The 23,020-nt window shown below is 44.6% G+C and overlaps 2 protein-coding genes across 7 annotated transcripts in view; one reads left to right on the plus strand and one right to left on the minus strand.

The window, feature by feature from the left end:
* LOC144937074 (protein numb homolog) overlaps nt 1-7,892 on the plus strand; it is a 33,028-nt gene extending 25,136 nt beyond the window's left edge. For 2 of the 6 annotated variants that reach the window (XM_078864315.1, XM_078864316.1), the window contains exons 8-10: nt 698-859; nt 3,119-3,247; nt 3,992-7,892. In XM_078864315.1, the coding sequence (XP_078720441.1) occupies nt 698-859; nt 3,119-3,247; nt 3,992-4,722 (1,022 nt within the window). In that variant the 3' untranslated portion in view covers nt 4,723-7,892. Of the gene's footprint in view, nt 1-697; nt 860-3,118; nt 3,248-3,988 lie in introns of all 6 variants that reach the window. The other 4 variants (XM_078864317.1, XM_078864318.1, XM_078864319.1 and 1 more) reach the window with 4 other exon arrangements.
* A 1,553-nt stretch (nt 7,893-9,445) lies between these two features.
* The window catches only part of PAPLN (papilin, proteoglycan like sulfated glycoprotein), a 55,032-nt gene continuing 41,457 nt past the window's right edge, over nt 9,446-23,020 (minus strand). Inside the window, exons 20-28 of the mRNA XM_078864676.1 lie at nt 22,176-22,308; nt 20,936-21,201; nt 18,613-18,710; nt 16,920-17,057; nt 16,344-16,471; nt 15,701-16,009; nt 13,386-13,494; nt 12,265-12,434; nt 9,446-10,100 (exon numbers count right to left, since the gene is read on the minus strand). Coding sequence (XP_078720802.1) covers nt 9,787-10,100; nt 12,265-12,434; nt 13,386-13,494; nt 15,701-16,009; nt 16,344-16,471; nt 16,920-17,057; nt 18,613-18,710; nt 20,936-21,201; nt 22,176-22,308 — 1,665 coding nt within the window. The 3' untranslated portion in view covers nt 9,446-9,786. The remainder of the gene's footprint in view (nt 10,101-12,264; nt 12,435-13,385; nt 13,495-15,700; nt 16,010-16,343; nt 16,472-16,919; nt 17,058-18,612; nt 18,711-20,935; nt 21,202-22,175; nt 22,309-23,020) is intronic.

A 23,020-nucleotide genomic window follows, 5' to 3' on the forward strand; every position in this document is an offset into this window, starting at 1 on the left:
ATAGTTTATTAGACCACGGGTTATAAGTATACCTGGGTTTTTTTGTACCACAGATGGTTGATTGGATTGTGGTGGTGAGTTTTGTGCAATGGAAAGTTTTACAAGGGTATTGAAAATTGGATTTGTAGAGTCTTGTGAAAGTGTTGGTGCGTTGTGTGTTAAGATAAATGTGTACAAAGGAGTGTGTGGATGTTTTTATCGTCTTGTGCTTCAGAATTACTGTGGGGGGCGGGGAAGTGGTTTGTCTTGGAAACGTGTTTAACATTACTTCTACATTTGATTGGAGTGTCTTGAAGTTACGTAAAATGTCATTTTAAGCTATGGTATATGAATCGTACGCAGTCATGACTCACTGTTTTTGCATGATAAACATTCACTTTTAATATTCTCTGCTAGATTTAATGGTAAAATACTGGCCTATAGCATATATATCTGCCTTTGTGACCACTTTTCCTATTATAGTAATTTTACAATTACACTAATAGTGTCTCAGTTCCACATTAAATGTCGTGCTATCATGAGTTACATACCTATTAACTGTACCTAAGTAATTCTGATAAGCGGACAGGTTTTTGAAGTTATGGGCACAACATGTATACATTTGTGTGCTCCCTGAGGGTCATTTTGGAATCGTGTATAACTTTGTGGTGTATAGTAAAGGTATTAAAACTGTTGGACCGTTTATTGTCTTTGGCAGTGCCGGAGGTGGAGTCGCCAAACAGCCCCGAACCGCCCAGCGCAGACGGTATTCACGCCCTTTGCTCCCAGATAACCGGCAGCTTCCCTCCCGCTGAGGATCCATTCTCCGCCGTTCCCATGTCCCGGCCAAACGTTTCTGGTGTGGCCACCCTGCCTTTAGGTTAGTGCCACCCAGGGGTATCCAAGCTGGTGCCCACAGAATGTAGCTGCCTACATGCCTACATCGGTTGCCCCCCCAGTGATTATCACCAGCAACATCTTTACTATGAGCAACTGCGGCAACTTAGTATGGCGTTTGCAAAGTGTGGTGGTGGGGGGGGGGAGATCTGTCCAGACAATAAACACACGAGTTTGTTGAAAAGTGTGTTTGAACAATTGGCTACAGAGCACACAACTTTAAGGTAGTCATGTGACTTGGGTTTTGTAATCTGATTGGACATTCTTAGTTGCCCACATGATCATTTTTACACTTAAATGTTGTGGCAGCCATTGCCAGTGACACCCTGAAATTGCCTGTAGGAGGTAACAGTGCTTGTTCCCGCCAGGCATTGAATTGGACTGTAATGGAAACGTCGGGGTTTCCTTATTTGGCTGTTAATATACATTTTGACAATCCGTCCCAATGTGAAATAAATAATCCACAAAGACTAAACTAATAGGTGAGTGATGGAGCACACAAAATAAAGGCTACATCACTTACATGGCTGGCCTCACTGTACATTGTAAGGTGGGAAGGTACATGTTTGTGAAACCTAACAGACTTGTTTATGTTAATGAATTAATGTGAGAACAGCATTCCAATAAACTGCCATAACTTCAGTTGTTGCTAGTCTTTGCAAAGCAATTGAATGTAAAAGCTAAAGTTTGATTAATGTCGACTTTATAGCCGACAGAACTCAGTTTCCAGTGCAGGTGTGACTGATAAAACCGTCTGTTAAACCTTTGCACCTTGCCTTTATCTCTGCTTGCCTTTTGCTTCAGGCATTTCACGTACTGTGCGTTTGAAACAATGTCGCATGTTTATACACAGTATTATGTAGGCATGTACCTGACGCAAAAAGTGAATCCTAGGAAGTTTGATTCATAATATAAATTACACACTTTAATTCCGGACTTTGTTTACATAGATCAGAACTCGTGTGATAGTTTGAGACGCATTTGTGAGGTGCATAGCCATCAAATGAGGTGGCCTTGCTTAAGAGCAAAGGGGAATGGGGCCTATCCAAAGTCCCTTTTGGTGAGACGCTGAACTATCGAGGTAGCGAGCGCCCTCTGCTGGACCAGCTGGTTTCTTCTCCCTGGCAACAGTTTACATCGACTAGAAGAACGAGCTGCGTTGTATGCAAACACGCCGTCTCGGGATTTGTGTGCTGTTATTTATTTGTTACACCGACACTTGAGAAGCCTCAAATAAGGAGACAGAAATTCACTTTTGACGCATTTTGCTTGCAACTTGGGATTTGGTGGGGGGGGGGCACTGGCATGCAATCCCAGCAGGTCCATTATCTTGCTTCCACTGCTGCGCCCCAGCCATCACGCTTCATACATGCAATTTAAAGTGCAGCAAAAAGTGTAGCAGGTCCCAGTTCCTTTGGATAAAGTCATAATGAATCTGTCGGTAAAATGCTTAATGATCAACCACTCATGTCTGGGTTATAAATATGATTTCCAAAATGAAATTGCTCCTGAGAACAAAGTGGTTGCCAGCCTTTTTGTGACGTGCGCCATACGTTATACGGAGGATGTATGTCGCCAGACAGCCACATTTCTGCACCGCTGTAAGCTGCACTGCCTTCGATGTTTCCTGACTTATTGGCCTGGACAAAAGAAAGTCATTCTCACAAATTCATTGCTCATAAGTTATCGGTTGCAGAGCCCTGACTGGGTATAATAGCATAAATAAATCCTTTTTTGACCATAAGACGAGATTACATTGTAAATTACAAAACCATTCGTTATTGTTGTTGGATAAAACAATAGTGCCAAAATAGTTTTTTTTCCAAAAATATACAAATGTTTGTCAGTTCTAACGAAATGAGTTTTCAATCTAGATTTAACAGTGCATAGGTATAGTGGCTTCCTAATGTAATCTGGTGCTCTTGCCTCTGTTTCTAACTTATGTAATCTTAATTTTACTGCTGGCTGACAAACACAAAAAAAAACCAGCAGGTAATCAGAATATTTATTTATCCTGGAGGAATCCGATGAGCTATGAAGCTCTTCCACAGATGTCCAATAGTGACGTGAATAATTTGGGTTTATTCATATCAAAGCCAATCCTTCAGTGTGATAAGACAACAGTGGGTGAGTGTGCTGTACATGCTAGTGCACAGGGAAACCATTTCTCCTGCTGCAGCTTCTCCGTTTTACCGTTGCCTCTTTTATTTTAACTGGCTTTGCAATTTCTCGCTTGTTCCAGCTAACACCGTGCCTTCCGCGTTTCCTGTAACCAACTCTAAACCCCCCGTTTCCCCGCACTCGACCGTTGCACCTGTGCGTGACGTCAATCCTTGGACTCACGCCTCCTCTGTCACTGTCGCTACAGCAGGTAAGTTGTGCCTGAATTCCGTGTTCCATGGCTTGATCTCTCGCCTTCTATTTATCCAGCTTTCTCGTCAAAATGTCTGAATAGGGCTTGCTGACAGTCGTCTTTAATGCTTTTTCAGTCGAAATATGTTAAACTCTACAAATGTAGCAGATAATTCACTTCAGTATTCGTTATTAACGTATCTGTAGCATTGTGGCATAATACAATCCCATTAGTTTAATGTGCATCCTATTGCCACTACCAATGGCAATGTAAAAAAAACAAGTTAAAACCAAACTAAATAACTTATTGTTGCTTTCACTTTTTTCAGATAGTGTGCTTGTTGTCGCGGTTGGCCATTAAAAAAATAGGTTGTGTGTGGCCTCGGGGCCACAGTGAGCAATGCAATGTGCACACAATACAAAACATGACTAACATGAGTGTTGGTGCCCACCGATCAACAAAACAAGACACTCTTCCATATGCAGTGTGCTCTAATTAGCTTTGTACACAACATCGGTAGTTTTACCGAAAAGTGTAATTTTGTTTGTCACAATCATGATTTGACAATTTTTGTTTTAAATGAGCTCATAACTCTACAAACTGTTTGGGCAAACACTGCAGACAAGAAAAAAACAATGAGGTATCCTCAACCAGGTGAATTTAATGTCATGGCTGAAAACACGGCAAGTGCCGTGAAATGGTGTCCCGAGTTAGAATATGGGAACCCATTCTCTCCAACCACGCGTGTGTTTGTGGGGACAGGTGCCAGCACCACTGTGGGACCGGCCTTCAACCCCGGACACCGGAGAACGCAGTCTGAAGCAGAGCGGTGGCTCGATGAGGTCGCCAAGTCCACGCAAAACCAGAAGCAACCACAAGGGCAGGCGCTGCCCCCCGGTGTCACGCCACCCCATGGCCTGTCCCCTACGCAGATGCAGCCTGTTGGGTCATTGCCAGGTGGGGTACCCTCTGCTGCGTTTGCCATGCAACATCATCATCATTACCAGCCAGTGGCGGTGGCAGCAGCAGCAACCTCTTACCCAGGCCACTTTACCGTGAACGGTGGTGGCCAGCAGCAGTACAACACAGGGCCGACACCCAGTATGACGCCCTCGCAGATGGTGGCCAGCGCGTTCACGGTCGCAAGTAATCCCGGGGCGGTGGCGGCAGCACCAGCGGTGGGACAGCCCACGCAGTCTCTGTCTCAATTCAACAGCAACCTCAACAATTCAACGCAGGCTGCTAAGCCCAGTTTGCCTGCCGGTGGCTTCGGTGGGAATGCTGCGTCCGCCTTTACAAATGGCAATGGGGTTTCGGCAGGCGAAGACCAGTTTGAGGCGCAGTGGGTTGCGCTGGAGACCAGGCATAAACAACAGCAGCAGCCGCACAACCCCACTCAACAGCAGCAGCAGCAGCAGCCGCAACGCTTTACCCCGTCTCCGACAAACCCTTTCAGCAGCGAGGTTCAGAAGACTTTCGAGATTCGCATCTGATTATACCGTTTCCTTACCCTTGACACTCATGTCCATGCTGCATTTATTTTTAGTTCCAATTTTCTTAATTTGCTTAAAGCTTCTCTTAAAAGAATAACAGTGGCTTGGGATTTGTAAGTTCTTTAACAGTTAAGAACATGCAGGCAGTAGAGAGATGATAGAATGGCACAAAACCTCTGGTATTATAAAACAACAATTACAATTGTCTTAAACTGAAAAAAACACAACACATACAAACCCATATCTTAAATGATGACATAGCACAGTTTTATTTTCTTCGTGCCTATTGGAAATGCCATTGTAGCTTTTGACAGAAAATGCTGTTTGTTTTATAACTGTAAAAATGAATGTTTCAAAATGGTGCAGCGTTAAAGAAATGTTAGGATGCCCAGTGACCGGGTCGGGTGAGTTATCAGCCATGGTTACTTATTCACAAGTGTGTGTTGTCAGTAGATATCTTTTTGTACAGTTCACGGACATTGATCAATGTATGATAGCAAAGCCTGTACTCGTGCAGGGTTATGCCTGCAATGATGGCAGTGCAAAGGAAACATTCGAGTCTTCTAATTTTTATTATTTTAGAATTTTTAAGAAATTGTCTGCTTAGAAGCAATGATGGTTATCTGTAAAATGTAAACAAATTTACCAATTTATACACCAAACTATACCATTTGTTAAAAAAATGCCGTTATCTTATTTTAACTGCAGAAACATGTCATTGTGTAATTATATAATGGGCTTTGGATAAATTATAGAATTAGCCTTCTCTACTGTTGACCTTTAAACTTAGTTAACATAACCTTTACCTTTTCATAATTAGGTTGACAATGATCGTAGCATGGTTATTTATATACTGTATTGGGCGTCATAACTATTTAATTTTAATTTACCTTTCCCATCAGTAACTTGTTAACACTCACTTTATACTTTTTAAACAGAGGTACAAATTTATCACAGCTAAAATTAGGCCTTTTTAATGAAAATGTTACTTTGGACAAATGCGTTTAAAGGGCATGGCCACTTTGGTTTGTGTACGTGTATATATTTGCCTAAAGAAAACAATTGAAATGTATTAGATACACATTATAATGGGTCTCTTAACATGGTTTGTAATTACATTTATTGCAGTTTTTTTTGCTGCGTCTTATTTTATTAAAGTGAAATAGAATATACATTTAGCACTCACACTTGCTTTCTGGGTAATGCAAACAGCTTTGAACAAAAAGTGCATTATTGCAATGAAATGTTTCATTTACTGTTCATAAAAGAAAAAAAAAACATTGTTCAAATGGATATATGAATAAAATAGTATATTTCTCTTTCGTTATAACATTTACATCTTTAGACATTCATGGACATTGCAACAATGGCGTGATAGTGGAAGCAGGGATAAACAGCTTAACACATGACATGCTGTGGCCCAGCTGTTTCAAAGTAACGGGGACTTGAGAAAAAAAGTGTCTTGTCCGTTGAAGATTCCACTGCACCATGCGAATGATCGCTGGCAACACAAAGCAGTGTGATGCAGGCAGGCGGAACACGGGTGCGTACGAGTGCACAGCCCATGGCGCTGCGCAGTTGTAACAAGGGGAACTTTGACACAATGCAGTCCGGGTGAATTAACCCCTAGTTGATGGAGACCCTTGTTCAGTGTCATTAAGAGAACGTTGTCCAACCTACATGGATTTATTGGCAAGCATTGTCATGATCGTCCCTATGCTGAACACGTGTGTGTGTGTATATCACGTGAAAAAGCGCTATTTTTACATCTTAATTTGCCAAAATGTGAAGTTAACTGCATAAACTACTGAGTTAGATTATATATGCAGGTGATGGGATTGGATTAGCTTTATTTCTTGTGTAATTCTACAGAATATCTTGGTGAAGGCACTGCTAGTGTAGTTTTATAGGTATAATGTTCATGCAGTGATTTTTAGGTTTGCTGTTGTGACACTGATGACAAAGCCGACGCTAAAAAAATATTTTTATGAGTGATTCTAAAACGTACAGTGTAATGTGCCCGATTCGGTAGATTTGAGGTCATGTGGGTGTTTAGGTGAAATTGCTAACTTTTTATATATTTTGATACAAAAATGTATATCCCTATAAAAAAAAAATGTCAAAGGCCTTAACTGCTGTATGTGGTACAGTCAGTTGCAGATTTAAATATTTCTAACTTTGTTAGGACATGATTTTAAAAAATTTGTCACCAAAAAAAACAACCTAAAGTTTAATATTTTAACTATTGTGCTGGCCCACGGGTTTATAACACTACGTTGTGGTGACATACACTTAGAAACTTGAAGGGTTATTTAGATGTCCATTGTATTTCAGGTAAGCCGATTGTGTAAATCGTGGATATGAAATGAATTCATTTCAAATCGGACACTGAAATCTTACAATTTCAATACACGAATTTTCTACATTCTAACAGGGTTCCATAACTTGGCAGCAGAAAAAAAAATAGGTGTTGCATTCAAGTTCGTTTTTAAATCGAAGAGATGTTATACGACACACCGTTATTGTTCGCTGGCTTTGTAAAGACCCTTTCACACTCGTCAAGTTGTTTTCTTTACATGCAATGTGTCGTGTGAGGACATTTTCAGTATGGAGCAAATTAGACTTGCGTGTGGAATTAAATACTGTTTTATCTTTTGGGAAATTGTGATTTCAGACCGCCTTTGATGAACTGTCCTGGCTTTATGCATTTGGTGGTGGGTGGCCATGTATTGGTATCTGCATTGCACGGATTTTCGGCATTCCATCGTGCACCGTTTTAGCTTGTCCCAAGTTGCGCACATTACCGGCCACAAATCTTTCTTTGCTCCTGATTAGAGAATTTGCCAAGTGTGTGAAGGCCTTACACAGTGTTTTTTTTACTCTTACCTCGCCTGTAATCAGCTAATGATACTAATACGATGGATTTTATGTAATACAAGAATCGATGTTTATAAAATGAAACGTACTGCTGTTTTAAAATTGCTAAATTGAGACAAATCCTATTACCCATGAGTTAAAATCGTTTTTCAGCATTCTTGTTAAGTATATCATACAAACCACTTTGCGTACTTTTATGGGTGCATGTGCTCTTACAAGCTTCTGTATTTAATGGCAAAGTATTTAGAGCAGTCCAGACATTCAAAGAATAAACAACTTTGAAATCCAATGTACTTGTTTCATGTCCATGGTTGAAATTAAATAAATGTATATTTTGCCACTTTCTTGTGATCTGTACTCTGAGCTAAACCTCAGCAACTTACAACAACAACGCCCGGTTGCTCTTGCAAATCGTTGACACTGTAAATACACTCGTCTGAGGCTTTGTTCACTTCGAGCTTGTGAGCTTGTGGTGATCTTTTTAGTTTTGTTGGAGTGTGCATCGCAATGAAAGCGTGTTTCTTCACCAACTTTGGTGTTGAGAAAATGCGACCACCAGGTGGCAGCGTTATAAAACACAACTGAGTTCAGAACATGGAGTGTCTTGCATGAAGGTTAAACACATTTTACATCACATTTCAATGGTATTGAACATGGATTTCATTTATTTATAAAAGGCCCTTGTCCTCCGTTGAAGAAAATCCTCACCTGCGGATTTACAGAACAGGATATTTCAACCGGAAATGTGTTAATTTCTCCACAGAAAGTTAAACTTTGGGAAGGTGTCCTATGGTTCTTTCGGTAAAGTCACGTAGATAGAAAAAAATAACAATAAAATAATACTAAATAAAGTGAATAAAAATATCACGACGTTTCGGTCGCAACACAAGCGGTCGTCATCAGGAGCAGGGAGGTTAGTCTGAGGGCAAGCTGTTTATAAAGGTTTAGAGATGGGTGGGGCAGCTAATGTTAATGTAGGAGAGGGCTCCGACACCGGCAGGAGGTCTACACCAATCAAAGCATTGCACCTCGCTCCACACCCACACTGCTGACGGTGGAGGTTAACAAGAAAACACAAATCAAGTCATAACCCAAAGTGGTTGGTGACATCTTTCCAAGTCAAAATTCGGGAAGGTGGTTGAGCTCTCCTGGTGATAAGTTAATTGTTTGCAGAGAGAGAATTCTTATCAGCAAAAACATTTCTTGCTGTGGTTTTCCCACCTGATGATGATTGCTTGTGTTGCAATCGAAACGTCGTGATTTTTTTTTATACCTACGTGACTTTACCGAAAGAACCAAGAATATAAGTCACATTGACTTTATTAAAGTACGCATTCTTTGGATACACTCGTCACGAGACGGAATGAAAGCTTCAAATCTAGATTTGACATTGGTAGTGTTCGCTAAAAACCTTGGAGTGGTGGTAGTGCAGTGTTTAGTGAATTAACACTTTTATCCTGGCGGTCCCAGTCCCGATTCCCAACCATGGCTTTCTGAAATCTAAAGCAGTCCTGGATAGTTCCTGTCCGCCTTCACCAACCCGTAATGACCCATTGCATATGTCCTCTAGATACAGTCATGAGATTATTACATTTCCACACTTTGATAAGTTTATCTCACTCAGCTGTTTCACATCTTATTCTCTTTTTTTAAGTAAATGGCTACAAAAGTGAAAGGTGAATTGCCGTAATGTTGGAAATACTGTGTATTTTTACCATATAAATAAGCAATGTTTATATACATATTTGTGTGTATGTATGTATGATCTAATGTCTGCCTTGGTTTAAGTTTAACTTGTACACATGTTATGTTTTGTTTCTCGTAGAGGGAGGAGAGGCTCTGGAAAAGCATTGAAGCTTTTGGCGACTGACAGGGAAACGATTGAATTGTTTCCGTTTTCATTTTATTTATTGGCTTCTTTGACCCTTCTGGGAAGCCTTTCCTAAGCTATCTCGGCAGTCGCGACCTGAAGTTTGGGAAAGTGTCACCGTCATAAAATCTACTTCCATTTTTTTTATAACCGTGATCCTCCCCATCTGTCCCCCTCCTACAATAAATCTCCGCTTTCACATTCCATTTACTGCTCAACTTCATACAGCAAGGCCCCAGCATCTCTTTGGTCCTCGCTGATTGCCCTTCGTAGCTGAGGGTCCGTTTCATTCGAGCGGTGACGAATCCATCGGGCCATTAGGCTGCCCCCGAGCGCGCGGCTCGCTGGCGAGTTGCGCGTCTTGAGGGCGCGTGCGCGGCGCAGCTGGCGCAGCAGAATCTGGCGTGATATGCGTTGTGACACAGGCTGGCCTGCACCACCAGCTCGCAGTTGGCCAGCTCTGGCTGGTCAATGCAGGACCTCGTGCCGGCGGTGCCCAAGAGCCCAGCAGACGCATCGATGGCGGCACCACCACGACCGCCGCCACCACCACCGCCACCACCAGCATCACCGAAAGAAGCACCGCTGACGATACCGCCACCATCACCACGAGGTACAGAAGCAGACGTGTCTGCAAGAGGCAGGCGGAGCGAAGGAGAGTTTTTGCAGAACAGGAAATAGAAGTAAGAAGCATGAGACTTTTGCAAACGTGACCCTGCGTTGTTGCGCAATAGCCTGAGCTTATTAATGTGAGCTGAAGTCTGTGCCCAAAATATCACTTGACTATGTTGGTTATTTTGGGGTTTGCAGAAGCAACGCTTTTTTATACAATCGTGCATTTGAATTAAATCACGTGACTTTGTGTTTAAACAAGCTCTTTATTGCTAAGCGCAAACTTTTCACAAACTTGTAAAAACAGTAACATGCAAAATGGAAACTAGCTGTAGGTATACAAACTCTATGATTACAGAAAAGTGTATCAAGTAAACAGTAGTAGATACAACATGAAAAGCACAAGTGTTCACCAGCATTAAACTGTTAACGGACCCAGTTTCACAATTTTGCCCCAAAGGTCTGCAGATAAGTTTTCTGTCATAATTAGCCTTTACATCGGTTGAAAAATGTGCATAGGTATTTTAAAGTTTAGGAAACTTTAAAGGTTTTCCCGTTCCAAGACATGACTAATGCTACACCACACTTCGCGGTTGGGCTCAGACATTTTTCTTGACAACGGAGCGCGTGGGTTTGATTCGCAGCACGTGAAGCGTGAAGCAATGTCTCTACACCCCCTTCCCAGAAGAGGTGCAGAGATTCAAATTCTGAAACCGCACATGGTTTAAATCCGCCTCACGCAACGAAGCATATATATGCATAAAAACATTGTACCAAAATAATGACGAAACTATTTCACCGTTAACGTTTCCTACGAGGATGTTCGTGTTTTTGGGGGTCAATGACGCACTGGTTCACCAATATCAAGTGCAATTCTGTCGAATAACTGCACCATTTAATACACCAATATAAATAAACTTTGCATGCAAAATTCTCGATTACCATTACCCATAGATCACAATGCAGGACCCCTTGTAAAAAAAAAAAAACCTTGAATAGGTGATGCGCTTCTGGATAAATGCAACTCTGTTATTATGGAATGGTGAGCCATTGCTCATTAGCCCTATCAAATAATGTTTTCAAACCGAACTTAAGCTTTATACATTTGGTATAACGTGTCAACAGGTAAGCTTAAGCCACTGGTTGAAAATGTGCAAAATCTACACACTCCAAGAAAGAATATTGAGGTAGGTAGCCTTTGAAGGAAGTTTTTATTACGTCATTTTTATTTTTGGGACGTCAGAAAGATCACATAGATTGATTAGAATGTGATTTACTCCAAATTGAATGGTTATTGGTCAATTTAGTCCAGTCGGTATTCAGATACCCTCAGTATATTAAGCAAGAAATGCAAACCATAACCATGGTTCATGCATGATAAACCATCCAAGCAGTTCATGTGGGAAGCCTGCCTATAGAACCATAACAGTACAGCAGGAAGGTTGCATATGTACAAGTACTTGACACCTTATTCTGAGTATTCTCCCCTCACCTGAGAGTTATCTCCTGATTTCCTCACACAGAGAAAGTTTAAGCCAAACATCATAAGTAAAACCATCCTGAGAACAGTACTCCCTGAAGAACTCGGTTGAGACTTTCCTGAGTCAATAACACTCGCTGTCTCCTGCGCACCTGTGTAAGTAAACGTTCCACACGTCTGCGGATTCAGTAGGAGTTGGAGAGAGGAAGACTTTGGACAACATGGAAAGGGCCTTGAGGGTCACGGCTTCACTGGTCAGCGGTGAGGTGGTGTGTTCACGCAATCCATCGTGCCTATCCTTCCGTCTCTTGGTCTGCCCTTCCGAACTCTCTCTCTCTCTGGCCATACAGCCTCCGTCCATCCTCTTTCCTCTGTCAGTCCGTCCCTTCTCTCCGTACAAATGTTCGTTATGTCCATCTGTCCGTTCACCCTTCTCTGTCCGTCCATTCCATCATCTCCATCCGTCTGTCCCATCATCTCTGTCTGTCCGTCCTCTCTGTCGGTCCATCCTCTGTCCATTCGTCCATCCATGTGATCGTCATTCTCTCCGTCCCACTGCCCACCCACCCATCCATCACCCACTCACTCACCCACTCACCCACCCACCCACTCACCCACCCACTCACCCACCCACTCACCCACCCACTCACTCGCTCCTCGCCAAGGCTATGGCCCTATCTTTTGGCCGGGGAGCCCGACCTACCCTGCACGGTGAGGTGCGCACTGGCGCTGACGGAGCGGGAGCCGCTGTACACGTTGCACGTGTAGTGGCCGGCGTCGCTGCTCTGGACGTTGCGCAGCACCAGCATGCCGTCGCCGGACACGAGCACGCGGCCTCCGCCGATCTCCCCGGATGTCAGCGACACGCCGTTCCTGACAGAAACGGGAACACCCCCCACGGCGCACTTGAGTCGGTGGAGAACAATGACACATTCCTGTGGAAAATATTCTACAATTCCATTACTTCAAGGTCCTCGATGGACTCTGCCCTGCCTGCCTACGCTGTGCTCTCGTACTGCTCTACTCCCCTCCTTGTGTCCTCTGCTCCAGCAATCAATTCTTGAATTTGCTCCAACTGGCTCCAACTGGACTGCTGCCCTTGTGGTCTGGAATTACCTTCCTCTGTCCGTTCATGCAGCTGATTCCACCCCCCTTTTATTAACGTTCCATGTTTTAAGCCCTTTTCTCCTCCACCTACGATTTATTTTCATGGATCCATGTGTCTTATTTAATGCAGGTCTCTTCCTAACGTATGCCTTCCAACTTCTTAAAAATATATCCAACCTCTTCCCTGTGATAGTCCAATGAGCATATCTCCCTTTGCGTAGAGCGTCTCAAGATGCAGCCACATTTAAACACTTCATACATTCAAATTGTAATTGAATGGGCTATGTGTTGTAGATCAAGACATCCCCTGCCACTCCATTCTTGCTCCAATATGGCCCGTCCTTGCTAGAAATTGAAAAAAACAATCCAGTTGTATCCATGAAGTATGTAATGTTGCATCCCGCTGAGATGTGCATTGTCGCAATTCCAGGTCACGATCCAATTCAAGAACAGTCATTTTGGTTTAATTTGAACTCATTTGTATTGTTTCATTGTTATCCACGAGTTTGTAGTTTGCTCTATTTGCCTAAATTTAACAGCATGTCTGTATTTTATTTCCACAAATGATAAACAATTTAGTCTCATACAAACTTTCTATGCATGTATCTTGAGTGAAATAATAGATTTTAATCGTTTGATTGATACATCATCATCATATCGTACCTGTCTTAACGCTATTTACGAAAAACAAAACACAGCCCACGTGGAATGAGCCACCTGGTCCAGATGACATTGGCTTTCTTGTCGGACACGGTGCAGGGAAACGCGGCCTCGTCGCCTTCTTCCACCTCGACGTCGCCAGGCGGCTTCACGATGGAGAGCACTCCTGCCCGCACGCACGCACGCCCAGGGAGACATGCTGCAGACTCGCTCGCGGCACGGGCTGCCGACGATAACGGCACTTTCCAAAACAACTTGTGCTCGCTGTTCGCGAACTGCGTAGACAAGTGAGCGATGGTTCCGCGTGAACGCAGTTTGGTTGAAGAAGAAGAAGGAGGAGGACCAATGCCACACCAGGCTTGAAGCATAAAATCAGTGTACTTCATGGGCCAGATTTAGACAAATGGCCAAAACACATCGACTTGGCGATATGTGGCACTGATGGCAAGAGAGACACTCGGTGCAGTTTCACCAAAAATAGGATAATGAGAAACATTCGCCCACACGGAATATAACTCAATAATATTATTTTTTTATTGCTGAATGTATACTGATTTTAAGGTAGTATTTGTTAAATTCCAACTTCAACATAACAGGTTCCGTTTGCAAAATGTGTCCAGCTTTATCCAATTTCATAATACGTGTGGGGGTAAGGGTAACTTGTGCTTTTTGTTCGAGATTGTTTTTTACAAACTTGACGGATTGCGGATGAAAGTTTGTGGAGTGACATTGGCAACATCAGGCAACCTCTGTGTGAAGTGACATCACAGCTGTGCAAAGCAGTCTGGGTATTTGCCAGATGGCAGCGAACTGTCCGTCACGTATTATGGAACAGAATTGTGTAGTGAAGTTCTTGGTGTTGGAAAATGAAACCAGTTCATTGGTGATACTGTATTGGCAGTGGTGTACAGCACCATTAACAAAAAAAAATAATTAGTCACATTGAAATGAAAAAAATATAGAATAGGAAATGTTTTTGGCAATCACATTTTTTTTGGACAGAGAAAGCCCAGTTGACTATTTTTCAGCTGTGACCTGACCACAAATGATAGCTCATCGAAGTGGCTTCTATCACATGTGGGAATTTATAGCAGCAGCTAAATCACCTAAATGTATGTTCGTAAATGTGGAGGGCAAAACCTGGAAGACCTCGAGAAATTCCACGCGACCCCGGGAAGAGAGATCACGCAAACTACAAAAATACAACAGCAGGCATCATCAGGGTCGGGATCGAACCCACGACCTCCTGCATCGCAGGCGAGGGAGATGACATCTCCTAATCATCACTCTTTCACCCTGGCCTCTTTATGTGCTTATAAAGAAGGGCCATTTCCCAAAACGTCACCTATTATCTGCCACTTTTAAGGCAATGTTATTGACGAATGTGAGTTTTTTTGACAATTACAGAAGGTTAGCTGAACAGATGGGTGATACGTGCCTCGCATGCAGAAGAGGGAGTAATTAGAGTCGGCCGATGTGAAAATGTGAAAGCAGAAATCCTGACATGGAATGCGTATCTGTCCTGAAGAATGTCGCACTTTTGCCATGAAGGTGTTACAACACCGATGGGGCAAATGGTATTAGTGTGGCAGGGGAGTAGCTTGAAAATCAGCGTGAGTTCAATCACTTCACTGTTCACATTCTGTGGAACTAAAAGCACACGTTCACCTTGAGCCGCCCTTGTAAGCATGTATTGCACTGGAGCTTTTTCTCCATGAAAAGGCAACATTATTTGTTGCGAAGGACACAAATGCATGTGCATAGTGTATATAAATACACACAAACATATAAGACTTAACCTACAACCTGTTATCTTGAGATTTAAAGAATTTGTTAAAATACTCATTTTTAAACTTGAAGTTCGCATACATGACCCAGGAAGGGGGTCACGATGCTTGTGACGTGACCTTTGAGTGGTGTTGTGTTCACAGGTGTAGCTCACCTTTACAATCGAATGCAGACAGACAGAACCTCTTGGCTGCTATGCTGGTTAAACCTACTTACATCAGTATCTGGCCTTTATGTTATTGAACCATAAAATGCATCTACACGTGGACATGATTCTGAATGGGATGAGCATTGGGACATAATAATCAAAAGGGTGATTAAATTTGCATTGACTGCATTGTAACTTACGTGTTTCTAAGAGTGCCGTTATTTTCGAGAGATTTCTTGTCTCGCCACACTGTGGCGTTTTTAAATCTCAGGAGAGGCTCTTAAAGTAGCTGCTGATACATTTTGTCTCGAGATGTACTGCATGGAGGTGCAGTATAAACGATGGCGATGATGATGAGCGAGTATTGGCGAAGCTTCTGCACGATATCGCCGCCGCTCGCAAGTCCGTCGATATCCAGTGTGGGCACGACCTTGACCTTTGACCTTCAACGTCAGGCTGGACCGCCTGCGTGCCGCCCCGAGCCTCGTCTCCAGCTCGCAGGCGTAGGTCCCCGCGTCGCCGGGCATCACCGCCGAGATCACCAGCGAGCCGTCCGCCAGCTGCCGAAATCGCCGGCCGGTCGGCGCCCTCCCCGAGCCGTCCGTCCAGACGGGGCGCCTCGCCGACTCGGACGCGGAGAAGCGGCAGGGCAGCCGCACGGACGAGCCGGCGCGCGCTTCGACCACCGCGGCCGAGTTATCATCGGCTTCCCTGACTAGAGGCTTTTCAGCCGACGAGGTTGTGGCTTAGTGCAACAACAACAAAACAACGACATGCGCCAGAGCGGGTTACGGGAGCGGAGGGGGGCCTCCGGTTACAACGCGGACGCAACGGCGCCGAGTGGACGGAGAGAGGAGATGGAGAGGCGGAGGATGGAAACGCCGAAAACACCAAAAGACACCCTTCCAAATGCTCCCAACGCATGCAAGAGTTGAAAATGCCCCCCACCAAGGTCATTTGACATTCAGAAATGACTTGAGAAAAAAAAAAGTCGATGGATTAAGACAGATTTGGTGACCGTCATATACCGTCACGAGCACATATGAGGGTCATGTGTGTTGACATTTGCGTGGATTCACCCATGATGCTCAGTTGCACCTGGCGGAACTCCTGCTGTTGCCCATTGCTGGCGCGGCAGGTGTATATACCAGCATCCTCCTCTTCCACCGCTTGGATGTAGAGGGAGCCGTTGAGCAGCACAACATACCTGGCCCAACGACGTGAAATTCGTGAGGCGCGGGTCTCGACCTAAATAATCATGATTGTCAACAGCCCTGGTCTATCTACTGCTGGATTAAGACCTCCCCATGCTGCCGCCACCCCGTATCGTGCTGCGACGTCACGCCTCGTCTCGCTCCTGCACATGAGCTGATCTCTTCCCTACATCTACGCCGGGGTTGTCCTCTGCTGTGCGTTCTCTTCTTTGGTTGGCATCCCAACATCAGTCTCGTTCGATCATCATCATCATCATCCTTCCTCGCGATATGATGTCAATATGACGGGGACAGTCACCGTACATCAACTGGGCTTCACATCTGCCACGTCGCTTCAGCCTTGTCCCCTGGCCCCACTTCATACTCCCACCCTCCAACGCGAAGAGCATTGCACCCCCCCCCCCGCCCCCTTAGTAAAGCGATGGCAGCACCCAGGCTCACCGGGAAGGGTCGATGGCTCTGCTGTCTTTCATCCACTCCAGCGCGACCTCGGGCGAGCCCTGGGCGCGGCACAGGAGCTCGGCCGCGTGCCCCAGAGGGCGCTCCACCGCCGTGGGGTCGTCCCGCTCGATCCACAGGCTGCACGCGCCCAGCACGCACACGGCAACACGTCGACGGGCAGCCTCGCCACGGCAAGTCTCTAACCCTACAACACCTCTTTGATGCACGGTGGTCCACGCATCCAATCACTATCCATCCTCAAGCCTGCTTAGCTTCTGAGATCAGTTGGGTGCATTCCGAGTGATTTTGGTCAAAGGTCATAGACTTATTTGTGTAGAGCTGTGTAATTAAGAAAACGAATGATCGACTATCAGCCTGGTAACCCAATTCATAGTTCTCTCATGGCTCAGAGTGCATTGTCTTGTTTTCATTTTGTGCACTAGTTATTCAAGTGCTAATATAAATATTGAATTGCTGATTTGGTGTGCTTGACTTGTACGATTCATTGTACTATTGTAATTGTAATGTCTTCAAGCCTGTAAATGTGGGTTCATGTTCCAGAGATTAGGATTGTACAGCAGTTGTATTTAATCGAAATATACATTTGTTATTTTCTCCAGGAGACGCTACGTCTGTGTGTAATGCAGTCTGTAATGCAGTCTGCAACAGAACTTTAGTAGTTCTAGTGCTAGACAACATCCCGTGAAAGGAGACCCTCAACTACTCCTGGACTCCAATCAAGTGACCTCTTCTCCACACGAGGGGCACTGCACTTTTATGCATGCCCTTCCACAGAAATGTTTGTCCCATATCTGACCAAAATCATTTCACCTCAGAGCTGGAATTTGTACAAATTAAAGAAAAAAACAAATTGAATGTGCTTTTTTTTGGTGCAGTCATTGGTGACATTGCTAAAACCACAAGCTCTCCACAATTGAACATCTGATTCGGTAATACATTTGAACTTTGGGTCTCAGCAGTGCTGGTTCATCACTCTGACCCCCTGGGGCACCCAGCAACCACAGCAGGGATATTTCAAATAGATTGGTCTGTGTGGCATAAGCTCGTGCACTTCCAATGCTTCCCATGTATTGCATCTGTCCGTCTTGCTCGCCCCCCCCCCCCACCATGCACATGCCCTACTCTTGTGTGCAGTGTTTGCAGATGCGTGTTGCATGTGGATGCGACATTAATCCGCAGTGTATTTTCATTTCCTAGACTTCTCTCCTTCAGAATTGCATGGTAGTCTAATTCCGTCTTTTTAAATGGTAATTGGGCCCAGGGACGCACTGCCAGGGGGATTGCCCCCTGTTTCTCCTTTACCAGAATGCACCTTCTCACAATGCATTGTGCCAGCAATAGCGGATTTTTGAATTTAACTTTTAATATCAATCCGTTTATTTCGTTCTACTTTTGATTATTGAGGATATTTTTTTCTGCCACTCAATAGATAATATTACGTAACTATTAATAGTCACAGACATTATTCTCATCAGGTCCCAAGGTGATAATGCAGTCTGCAACTTTCATCTCTCTGCGCTCTCTGTTTATGTGCCATGAAGAAGAGCTATTGCCTGAAACGTTGCCGTTTGCAGTGTTGTTGACGAGTGTCAGTTTTGTTGTTAATTCCACTTGAGAACCAATACCAAACACAGCATCACCAAACAATCTGTTACATTGAGTCGAAATTCACCTGTAGACTGGCTGACTGGGCCTGTCTGCCCTCTCTGGCTGAGGCTTGTGCTCAGCTTCCCCGTGATGCGTCTCAAAGGAATGCTCCTCTTGCTGAATCTGTGGTATATGGCACATTAGAAATATTATTACAGGATGTAGGTGATTACAAAATTAAACGGTTTACTTATGCACAATTCACACTGAGGGCACTATCCGCGACAACAAAACGCAGTAAATAAGTAAATAAACAAAAATGATATAACATTTATTTCCATTAGTTCATGGGTCTTCTCAACCAATGTTCCAGCGGCAAACGTTTGCAGAGGCCTCAATCTTGAGTAACATCGCCAGTTTGACCTTTTATTGACTCCGCTTTTTTTGAGTTGACTCGCTAAGTAAATATTTTACTTCCCTCAGTCAATTTCCATTCCCCTTTTTGTCACTTTCATCTTCATTGCTTTTGTTCTTGCCCAGCTTGCAACCTATACCTATATTTTAAAGTCAAATAAGTAATGTTAAATATAATCCAATGTATGTATCCATGAAAACCTCACTAAATCTGAAGGATATATGTTTTAAGGAATATGTATGTATGTATGTTGAACCTCTTTGGCACCGCAGTTAGCCAACCATGCTCATCGGAGGTGTGGGTCCTGCATTGTGGTTTTTGGTCATTTGCTTCACGAGGAGGTAACAAAGGCCCTCACTGAAGGGTCGATGAACTAACTTGATGTACTGCCGTCTTCTAGCAACCTCTTGAGTTCTCGTGCCGTTTCTAATCTCCATCCTCTGCCCTCTCTATCACATTCTGGCCATCTCATTAAGCGTCCTGATATAATCACATGTGTACACTCTTCATAAATTAAATACTATTGCATCACACTGCAATTGAGAGGCGCTCTGGTCAAAAACATTGATCACCCACAATATCTCATTGTCTAGAATGGGGCCTTTTGTTGAGAGCAGGCGAATTAGGCGAATTATTTGAATAAATTGTGTTTGCCACGTGTGGAGATGACACAAACTTGGATTTGTAAACTGTTCCAATAAAGCTTTAATAGGATATCTTATATTCGAGTGGTCACCTTGGAGGTACAAAATAAACTTCATCATGGGAAGAAGAAACGTCTTACAATACTGGAAGAGGGAGAGAGGGAAGAACTGCATGTAAGGCCCATAGTGGCCTCATGCTGTAGAGGGCAGTGTCCATCTTGTCCACTCTACCTCTAAGGCCTCTCTGTCATTGTGTTATGAATAAGGGCCATTGCCCAAAACGTCACTGATTTTTTTTATATTTTTTCCTTTAAAGGCCACACAGCGTTATGGACGAACGTGCTGAGTGTGTTGTTATTTGGGCCTGTGCACCACTTGCCAATGCAGTAGCACCAAACGTGCTACATGTAAATGCACTTTATTTGAGTGGTGCATTATTATGTAACTGGAAAAAAACCTGGGAAGACTTGTGGATTTGCCAGAAGTGCTACCTCAACAAGAGGATGATACTGGGAAAACCAGGACAGGTGGCAACTCTGTTATAAATAGTATATATTACGGATGGAAAAGATCAGAATTTAGGATTTTTACAGGAGGTAACAAAGGCCCTCAGATTTTCAGATTATTTGGATTAAGTAATAATTTAATGCGTCATGCTAACAGCAGTGACCTTACCCGATGTTACATGATTCCACTTTTTTGTGGGAAAACCACAGAAGGCACGTGATGCAAGTGACAATTTCTTGTGATTTCTCATTTATGGATAAATTCAAATTTCTATCTCTGCCTGATTTTTGGACTTTTTCTATTAATACAAAAATAATGGAACAGGTCCCACATTTATATAAATACAGTAGTACCCTGCCTTACGTGGGAGACACGTTGCTGAAAGGTGCGCCGACCAATATCGAAACGACGTAAATCAAAGCTATTGACAGGGTAGGCGGAGGCGACGGCTGAGAGGCGACGCGTACGAGAAAGGACGGACGATCCTGTCACCGGCATAAGCGTGGCTTGAGGTGATGCAAATCGGGAAGCGGTATTAATAAAGCGACGACATATTTTCTAAACGACGTAAAAGGGCGGAGACCGAAATCGGGGTATTACTCTGCGCGTTTTTAAGAGGCCACTGGGAGCTTTGCACTTTTGATCTAAGATTGAAAACTCATTTCTTCAGAACTGCTTTTTGTGTTCGCAGTTTGTTGTCTTTCTCCCGCACCTCCGATTAGCACGTACGGGTGCGAAATAACTTTTATACATACATCAAATTTGCCAGAATACACCTCGATTGCCCACTACCGCGACGAGACGGCTGCTTCCCATTCCGCGGCAGCGCTGCTGTGGCTCGCCTGCGCCTGGTGGTGGTGGTGGCGATGCGTGGCACTCTGCTGCGCCTGCTGCTGCTGCCCGTGCGCGCGCCGTGCCTCCTGCTGCTCGGCGGTCTGCGCCGCACACGCCCGCACGCAGGCCTCCTCCGAGTCGAAGCGGTTGGCGTTGCCGTCGCAGCCGCTGTACCAGAAGCGGTTGCAGGCGCCGTTCGCCGGCACCCAGTACCAGAGCGCCGTGTAGTCGGCGCACGCGCCCCTGGCGCTGGGCAGGCTGCACGCGGGCCTCGCTGCCACCGTCGGTCATCGCCATTAACTTTCGTCATTATCCACACAAGCATCAGCATTGCTCATCATCATCACCACGAACGTCATCATGAATATGAGTATCATCATCATGAGCATCATCATAACCGTAAGCATCGCCGTCATCAACATGAGCGTCATCATCATGAGCAGCAGCACCAGCATGACTGTCATCACCATGAGTATCGTCATGATCATCAAGATGAGCATTACTTTCACTATCGTCAACATGACCATCATCATTATCATAAGCAGCAGCATCAGCTTAATGATCGTCATCATCATCATCACTGTGAGCATCATAAGCAGCAGCACCATCATCATCATTATCAACATGATCGTCATCAGGATCATCATCAACATTAGCATCAGTTTCATCATTATGAGCATCATTGACACATTTTCACCGTCATTGGAAAGCCGAATGGAGTTAACAAGAAGTTGCCAACAAAGACCGCATGAAATACCGAAAGCAAACGATCCCCCTGCCGTTGATCATCTGCGAAGCTCATCGGCCATAACCCTAAACTGCATCATCTGCACAAACCGTGGCAAATGCGGATAGTTTATTCGCACATTTTAAAGTAAAAACTCTCCCGTGTACGACTATACTGACCCAGAACAGCCATGGATCACATAATGACTTGGTACCCGATTCACAAATACAAAGGAGGCATCATCACAGAGATACGTTCCGCTACTCCTGACGCAATCATCTGGCTCATCCACCTCGATGTAAAATCATATTTGTTGCTCTACACGAATATCAACCATGAGAGGAAGTGCAATCAAACCGATTCGCGGGAGAGAAATGTATTGCTTAAATAATCAGACAGTCCAGCTCTCGTGTGCAGCGAGAGCCATGGGCGCACGGGAGAGAGTCACGTGGTTACGGGAGAGAGTCACGTGGTTATGGGAGAGAGTCACGTGGTTATGGGAGAGACGGCATAATGTTCACCTCCGTCACGGATGCCCGAGCAGCCCTCCCCACTGGGTCCCAGTGCCGGGGACACGTGGTCAGGGCAGCAGCCGAACCTCTGTCCGTGGCAATCTTCCGCAGCAGCAGGAGGATGAGCAGCCCGCTCAACCGGCTGGAGGAGACAATGTGACGGGGCGCGCAGAGACAAGAAGAGGAACTTGAGACGTTTCTTCACCGAGTTGGTGTCGTGAGCCACAGCCAACGTACGCGGCGTATGTTTACAGCGTGCTAAAGTGCCGTAGATGTAAGCCACGCATCTCCAGCGTGGTGCGGTGATGTACGCTACGGAGGCAAGGGTTGGTGGGTCATGTAGATTTGTGAAACTCTCAAATCTGCTGTGCCACAAGGTGGCCAGGAGATGGCTGTACAACCAGGGGGTTTGTGATCCCATCCTTGTGGATCTGTCCGTGTTATTCCCGTGCATGCTGGGTGGTTTTCTCTGGGTACTCAAGTTTCCGACGCACACGCAAAACGCTCGATTGAAAAGCCAAAACGTCACGATGAAAAACTCTCCTGGAAATGTCTCGTGACTCAGCAAGCCTTTCCTGGGTGGGTGAGTAAATAAACAAATAAACACCACGCAAATGCATTTCTAACATAGTTATCTTGCAATACTGTACAGATACTCCATCTTCTCCATTATTGCATTTTTTTCATTTTGAAAGTGGTGGGTGAGTGGAGTTGGGTGGGGTGGTGGCGTGTGCGTGATTGGGGGGGATGTTCAGTGTCCACGTGCTGCCGAAATGGAGAGAAGCTGCCCTGAGGCCGTGGCCACCAGAGAGGCGGACACACTCGTTCCCCCCTCTCGAGTATTTTACTGCCAC

The sequence above is a fragment of the Lampetra fluviatilis genome, chromosome 18, assembly GCF_964198595.1.
Source record: "Lampetra fluviatilis chromosome 18, kcLamFluv1.1, whole genome shotgun sequence".
NCBI lineage: Eukaryota > Metazoa > Chordata > Hyperoartia > Petromyzontiformes > Petromyzontidae > Lampetra > Lampetra fluviatilis.